Here is an 8,512-nt window from a genome sequence, read left to right on the forward strand (position 1 = left end):
GTCTTTAAAAAGAAGTTGAATGATCAATTACTAGCCAAGTGTTAGGAGTGAGCATATCTCTCTTTTAATTAATTAATCAGTAGTGGTAGTTTTTTGTTTTGTTTTGTTTTACTTTGTTTTACCAGTGGAGCATTTCTTTTCAGATTTGGTTTAAATATATGGACATAGAAGCCCTTTCCAACACTAAGATTCCATGTTTGTAATTTTTTTTAATTTAAGGTCATAATGTATATTCCATTCAGAACAGGAGCAAAGATGAAAATCCTTCACAAGTAGAAGCTAGCATCCCCTCAAGCAAATTAAGGATAAACAAGTATAGGCTAAGGATAATCAGATTCAAACTGAAATGAAATAAGACACTTGTATTTTTTCTAATACTAAACCAAATGAAGTTTATTTCTTTATAGCAGGAGGACATTTAAAGGAAAGAAGGGATTTCACTAGTGATGCAGTTGATTTGAGCAAGGGATTCTTCCTCAGGCTGCTCTTGGTCCTGTTACTGGTATAAGGTTCAGCGCTTAAAGGAAAAGTTTCAGTTCCTCAGTGTTCTAGCTTGACCAGGAGGTTATGTCAATGATCAGAATCCTAGTCCTCAGCCAGTTATATCCTGAGAATAATTGCAATACCTTTTAAGGGAAAAGTAGCCTGACTTGCATGAATCAAGGCCTTAGATTGTTGCCTTCACTGCACAAACTCATTTGGGGCAAGTCATTAATTGGTTTTGGAGTTATAACGATTCCAAGCTTTTGACAATATGCTGGATCTTCCACTCCTGCCCAGTACATTTCTGGAGAATGAGAGCATAAGATCCTGAGCCATCCTCTTTAATCTCCAGGCATCTCTTGGTGCTCCTGTTGGTGATTGCTCTCCCCTGAGAGGAAAGATCTGTTGGTCAGTCTAGTATTTTTCCAATCCTACATCCATAGTCTATCTGTTCTAACTCTGCCATGGTCAGGACTGGGTTTAGAAGAGTATCTCACATTTCTTAAAATCCTCCCCCCCCCAGAGTCTGCATCTTCCTAATCTAGATGAAATAGTAGGCAGTGTGTTAAAAAGATTTGGAGTAAGGAAGGTCAAAGTTCTAATTCTGTCCTATTCATGTGACCCTGGGTACATGTACAATTACTCTCTGTCTGCTTCAGTTTCCTCCTTTGTAAAATGAGAATAATAATAGCATCTACCTCATAAAACTGTTTTGAAGATTAAATGAAAATATATGTAAAGTGCTTTGTGAACAAACATAAGCTATTGTTATCATCACCAAAATCAACTTCTCTTCTCCTTTCTCCCCTTTCTCTTCATTGTCTTCCTTTTCCTCCTTTTCTTCCTCCTTCTCCTTCCTTTTCCTCCTCTTCCTCTCCCTTTTCCTCCTTCTCCTCCTCCTCCTCTTCTTTGCTTGTGCTCCCAAAATCTAGACACTTTAGAAATGACATCTATCCTTCAAGATCCAATTCTACTGTCCCCCAGTACAAGAAGCCTGGTAGACTTCTTCTATGTCTCCTACTTAGCAACATCAGAGCACAGTGGTCTGTACCTAGAGACTTAAAATCATAGATTTAGAGTTTAAAGGACTTTAGAAGAAGCTAAGAGGTACCATAAAGGATTGGATTTGGGGACAGGAAGAACTGCATTTATATGTAGTCTCAACCACTTACTAGCTGTAAGACTCAGGGCAAATTACTCCTTTCAATCTCAGTTTCTTCTTCTGTAAAATGAGAATAATAGCACCTCCCTCCTAGCATTGTAAGAATCAAATGAGATATCTTTTCAATGTGCCTTGAAAGTGCTACATAAATTCCAGCTATTATTATTAGAAGTCATCTAGTCCAACACTCATTTTTTAGATGAGGAAATTGAGATCCAGAATGATTAAGCAATTCAGCCATAGACATATAGATGATTAATTTTTAAAAAAGGATTTGAACCCAGGACTTCTGATTCCCAATCCTATATTCATTCCACTATACTATAATACTATTTCTTTTATTTTTAGAATTATTTTTAATCTCATAACATATATTTTAAATTAAATTGAAATTCTATATTTTGGTAATTTATTTAACAAAACATTTATATGCATCCATTTTGAATGGACACTCCCCCCTTATCTTTGACTCAAGGTTCTAATTTTCAGGATTTTTCCTTCCTGATGGAGTAGAGAGAGTACTAGACCTGGAGTCAAGAAGACTAAATTTCTAAACTTGCCTCAGACTTGCTTTGCTGGGCAAGTCACTTCACCTCTGTTTGCCTCAGTTTCCTTATCTGTAAAATGGTGATAATAATAGCACCTATCTCCCAGGATTTGTATGGAATCAAATGAAATCAAAATAACAATTTAGTTTCTGACACAGAGTAACACTATATAAATGTGAGTTCTTAATATTATTATTCTCATTGTCCCAGCTGTCCTCCATATCCTTATCACTTCATGCCTAAATTCCTGAAATAACTGATCTCTATATCACTTGTCTGTTCTCTCTGCAATCCAGACTGTACATCATTGTCAGATTCAGTTTTTTTCACCATGTCCCTTCCCTCATCAAAAATGATGAATAGTTTTCTAGCCCAAACAGAGTAAATCTAACCTCACCCCCCCATTCAGCGTAGATGATTTGAAAAACTTACCTGTTTAAAATCCCAATACATGTGCCACCCATTTGCAGCTGCCTGAAAGCATGGCTTGAAAGCCAGTTCTTCACCTTGGTTAGAATCAATCAAGCAATGATCACCCAATCTGAAATTAGGATTTAACATTCCCACATGCAATTCTCCAGACAGAAAATAAAGTACAGTCTATAAGGAAATAGGAAAACCAATTCATTGACATGTCACTCTGTTATCCACCCCTATCTTACAAATTATTTGTCTTAAAAGAAAACCATCTTTCCTACTTGATTCCTTAGCAAAGCTAAGGAAAAGTTTTGTTTAAAGTTCAGTTATTAGTTTCATCCTAGATGCCCTGGTCCCCTAGCTTCTCACTAAGACCCAGCAATAATTATCATCTATTCAATTCAATAAATGCCTACCCAATACCTACAATAGTAAAGGCATCATGCTAAGCACTGAGAGGCAATAAAATCCGCATTATGATGGGATGACTATTCATTTAAAACACTTTTTAAATAGATCGTATTCAAACCTCAAATTGCTAAATTCTCTTTCATATTTAAAATTCTGTGTTCTCTACCTGTGTATGGTTGCCATTACATATAGACATGATTGGTGCATCTGCTATGATAGGCCCATGGTCAAGGCAGAACTTCTCATTCAAAGAGTTTTTCATCTGTTGGAACAAAACACACAAAATATTTGTGAGCTGAGACAGAGACATCTGCATGTCCAGTGAGAAGGTCATAGGATGGTACTTCTCTAGTAGCCTATATCCTGGGATTACTCAAACTGCTCCCAGTCCTGTATTCTAAAAGTGCTCCTAGGAGCAAGTGCTTGCTTGAGGTGAGTGAGCTTTCTTAAAGAACTGGTTCATCTAAGATTTGAGAAGAAAAGAAAAACACTTAGGGATTTTGTGATATGTAGGAAATTATAGAAATAAAATGCAAAATATTCTAGAATTCCCAAATCCCAAATTCTAGAAATCTAGAATCCCAAAAGTTCTTAAGATTTTTATAGACACAAAAAGCTATCAAACTGTGCATACCCTTTGACCCAGCACTGTTACTACTGGGCTTACATCCCAAAGAGAACTTAAAGAAGGGAAAGGGATCTGTATGTGCCAAAATGTTTGTGGCAGCCCTCTTTGTGGTGGCCAGAAACTGGAAACTGAATGAATGCCCAGCAATTGGAGATTGGCTGAATAATTGTGGTGTATGAATATTATGGAATATTATTGTTCTGTAAGAAATGACCAGCAGGATGATTTCAGAAAGGCCTGGAGAGACTTACATGAACTGATGCTGAGTGAAATGAGCAGGACCAGGAGATCATTATATACTTCAACAACAGTACTATATGATGCTCAATTCTGATGGACGTGGCCATTTTCAACAATGAGATGAACCAAATCAGTTCTAATAGAGCAGTAATGAGCTGAACCAGCTACACCCAGAGAAAGAACTCTGGGAGATGACTATGAACCACTACATATAATTCCCAGTCCCTCTAATTTTGTCCGCCTGCATTTTGGATTTCCTTCACAGGCTAACTGTACACTATTTCACAGTCTGATTCTTTTTGTACAGCAAAACAACTGTTTGGACAAGTATACATATATTGTTTTTAACTTATACTTTAACATATTTAACATGTATTGGTCAACCTGCCATCTGGGGGAGGAGGTGGGGGGAAGGAGGGAAAAAGTTGGAACAAAAGGTTTTGCAATTGTCAATGCTGTAAAATTACATATGCATATATCTGGTAAATAAAAAGCTATAATAATAAAATTTAAAAAAAAAGATTTTTGGAGACAAATCCTCACTATGGGCCAAGAGTGAGACAAATTGAAGGACACAAGATGAAGAAGTGAAATCAAATGTCCTAACAATATATCAGCCAGAAAGAATTTCAAGAACACTGATATGCGTTCCTTGGAAGGTAGCTGGACATGGATGTAGTGTTCACTGTAATATGCTATAGCTTCAACAACTATGATACTCACTGTTCCATAGGCAGAAATGTTTTGAAATGGCTTCAGAGCTGGATAAACATTTCTGAGGTACCAGTCAAAACTTTTACATTTCAGTTTCTTTCGGAGTTTCTTTCTGGAAGACACATCTCCATAATCTATTCCATGGTTCTATAAAGAAATTACTTTTTCTTTCAGTTTCACAAAGCTTAAACTATACTGCTCCACTCCCTTTCAAATTCTCCCTTCTAACATTTTCCCACCTAGGAATCTTGGCTCCTCAGGATTACTTTCCTTTCCTTCGTGAAAAGCAAGCCTTTGTGGTTAGAGGCAATACAAACCAATAATTAAGGCATTTGTGTACAAGCCACATACAGATGTTAGTAATAGATTCATATACAAACATAGACAAATGGACCCTATTACCGATACTGCTGACTGTATTCATCAAACTATATTCATTATACCTCGAATGTGTGAATAGACTATATTTTTCCGATAAGTCCCTCTCTGTACCATGACTGAATCTGCTCAGAAGACTTAGTCATTGATCTCCAGCATGGTACCACTTATTCAGATTTGTGGAAAAGGGAATAGTTGAAATCCCTGAGACTGAGGCTGGGTTGGACTCTTTTCTCTGTGTCCTTCCACTCCCTGTCATTTATTTTCTTTTCTGCAAGGTCCTGATATACCTTCATTGGCAGATTCCAGGAGTAGTAGACCATGGGTTTGTATTCATCCATCCAAATTTCAGCAATACGAAGAGCATTGCGCTTCATTGTTGACCTCACATTGGGGACATATGGTTTGTGCGCTTGCTCAAGATGAGCAACCCGGGAGCAGGGTAAGACCTCGATCTTGCCTCCACACTGCCACACCTGCAGAAAGATAAGTTACATCTATGTCATAGCCTGGTAAAGTACATTTAGTCTTGCACGTAGAGCACATTTATGTACTCTTTAAATTTTTTTAACTTATTTTATTCTTAACTTAACAGAAAAAAACAAGCATTTCCACAACATAGCAGAATGAGGAGGGTGAGAGATAATTGTACATGAAACTTTAAATCCATTTTATGTAACTTGCTATTCCTTTTAAAAATATATTAAAGTTACTATATAATTTTTTTCTTTTTTCAACCAGATCACACAAATGGCTACCATTTTTTAAAATATAAGTTCATTCTCCCCCCCCCACTGCTAACATGTAATTTTGCATGTAATATTAATTAATTCAATTTATATGCTATTTTAACAGCTTCTTTAAAGTAGAAATCCAATTATGCAGTTCCCACCTCTTCCTTTATAACTATGGGGCAGCTAAGTAGCACAGTAAATAGAGTGCTAACCTTGGAGATAGGAAGACCTGAGTACAAATCCAGCCTCAGCCACTTACTAGCTGTATGACCCTGGGCAGGTTCCAGCACCCTTTTTGCCTCAGTTTCCTTATCCATAAAATGGAACTGGAGAAGAATATAGGAAACATTTCAATCCCTCTGCCAAGAAAATTCCAAACGGTGTCACAAGTTGAACACAACAAAAATGATTGAATAATAACAACTTCTATAAATATACTAAATTGTAGTTCTCCCATCATTCAAAGAACTACTGATATTTCCCTTTCTTCAATCAAATTCAATATATAGCTATTATGTGCAAGACATTGCTGCTACTCTCTACTACCTGGAAAAGTCAAGAAAGTAAAGATTATTCAATTGATCTTTCATTGAGAAGAAATTACTTTCCTGATCTTGTCTATTTGTCTAGTTAGAAGATGAGTCAACTGCTAGACCATACAGATGGAAAAAACTAAAGGTTTTTTTAAAGTTTTTTAAAGGGATAATGGCTTGCTATTTGTGTTAAGTCAATTTTAAACAATATGATGAAGTAGATGTAGCCACAATACTGGCTCGGGGGTATTTCAGTATTCCAAAGAACCCTGAAGTGACATGTCACTAATGAATTTTAGTGGTGAGAAACCATGATTTGTAAGTTTTTGTCTAGGTAAATGACCTATTCCTTTGTCAACATAAATTAGTGATTTTTATGATGTTTAATGCCAATTTTAAGAACTTTGATGTTTAATGGAAAATATACTTTAAAAACTACAAAAACATTTTAGTGAATTGTATTTTCTATTAGTCTGTGAAATCTGATGAAGAACTGACAACATTACATCTCAGACTTAAAAACCTACTGTTATCATGTATTATATACACTTAGCATTAGGCATTTATTACTTTTCCATGGGATTCAACTTCTTTATCATATTTTCATTAGCCATGAGGTACCAAACCTAAATCCTAAGTATTACTTCAATTTTTTATTTGTTTTACAGTGATCGTAGTAGTAGTAGTAACAGCAGCAGCAACAGCAGCAGCAGTAGTAACAGTGATAGTTGTGGTCATCATTGTAGTTGATGTAAAAAAGTAAATACAAGTAATTTATCCTTGTATAGGCATGCAGTTTTCAAAAACTTTTCATATCTTCTCTCTTATAATGCTCACAAAAATTATATGAGTTGATCAAAATCTTTATTTTATAGAGGAAGAAACTGAGATTTGAATAGATTCAATTAACTAGTAAGCAGTAGAGGCAAGTTCTTTTTGGCTAAACCAGTGTTCTATACAAAATGCCATTCTGCCTCTCCAGAATTAAGAGGCTTTATCTGGAGCCCCTCTGCCCAGGAAGCATATAACCCTTCACTTGATCCGTTATTTCTTTCTAGCCAAATCTGTTCTATCTTTTTCCCATGTCTCCTCAAATTTCATTCTCCAGCTATCCACACTTAGGGATCACAGAAGAAGGATACAAAATTTCATCTGAAGGAACATGCTATCTGCATCCAGAAAAAGAACTGATATATAAATACATGTACAGAATAATTTTACAAAAAAAGAATTTTATATCATAGCTTCATTATATTTTTAAAAGAATAACAAGTTGTACATAGATTTGCAGTTTTGTGTGCAATCATTTTTTATTATGCTGCATATAAAATGCGTGTTTCATTCCATAAACTAAAAATAAAATAAAATTTTAAAAATTCATTCTCCATATTTTACAGAAAATGTTTTAAGTGTCAGGAAACCTGGACTTTCCTAATCTTGACTTTGATTTATTGTATCATCACAGGCAAATCATTGAATGACTCTTTAACTTGCTACATATATTAAATTTTCTCTCTAATACTCAGAATGGTTGTAAGTATAAATAATAATTTACATTTTGACAACATTATATAAGACTTTATAGGAAACTAACTGTTTGAGTTAGTTGCTATAAAATTTATTTCAATTATTATATCAATTTGAGAGGCGTATTTGAAGAAATGAAATTGCTTGCTAGTTAGTGTCACAAGTCTCCTTATTGGCACTGTGTCCAATGTTATTGTTTTTGATCTTACTATTTTGTATTTTGAAAAATACAAAGCTGTGTACAATTACAAGCCAACGTTATCATTATGATATAGAAGGAAGAATACTAGAGCATCTTTGTCACTGAGTCTACATCACACAGACCAGGTGCAGGGAGAGGAAAAGAATCAATTTGTGAGGCCTTAATATATTAGTTTAATAAAATAGGGTAAATAAAATTTCTAGGGATTTAACTTCCTGAGGTGCCTAACTCCCAATCAAAAAATTAGTAACATATTCAAGATTCATTGTAATTATTCCTCTTCCTCTCCCATTAGCTTCAAGAAAATCACCAGTGCTCAAAATTAATACCGGTATCTCTTCTATAATACTGATATTTCTTCTACTGATATCTTTTCTATTTTGGGAAAAATAATATACTTTAACACTGAAAGAAATTCCTATTCACTTATATATTTAATATCACCAACAGGATGATTCTTTTTTTTAATAGCAAAAGAAACTAATAAAGACTGTTATTTCAAAAATATTTTTCCAAAAAAGGTGATCAACTCCAA

At 35.0% G+C, this 8,512-nt stretch overlaps 1 protein-coding gene across 1 annotated transcript in view; it reads right to left on the reverse strand.

The window, feature by feature from the left end:
- Positions 1-418: 418 nt before the first annotated feature.
- The window catches only part of LOC141542606 (putative polypeptide N-acetylgalactosaminyltransferase 8), a 24,775-nt gene continuing 16,681 nt past the window's right edge, over positions 419-8,512 (reverse strand). The window contains exons 7-11 of the mRNA XM_074267143.1: positions 5,272-5,457; positions 4,613-4,750; positions 3,188-3,283; positions 2,626-2,793; positions 419-871 (exon numbers count right to left, since the gene is read on the reverse strand). Of these exons, the coding sequence (XP_074123244.1) occupies positions 728-871; positions 2,626-2,793; positions 3,188-3,283; positions 4,613-4,750; positions 5,272-5,457 (732 nt within the window). The 3' untranslated portion in view covers positions 419-727. The remainder of the gene's footprint in view (positions 872-2,625; positions 2,794-3,187; positions 3,284-4,612; positions 4,751-5,271; positions 5,458-8,512) is intronic.

The sequence above is a fragment of the Sminthopsis crassicaudata genome, chromosome 5 (assembly GCF_048593235.1).
Source record: "Sminthopsis crassicaudata isolate SCR6 chromosome 5, ASM4859323v1, whole genome shotgun sequence".
Taxonomy (NCBI): Eukaryota; Metazoa; Chordata; class Mammalia; order Dasyuromorphia; family Dasyuridae; genus Sminthopsis; species Sminthopsis crassicaudata.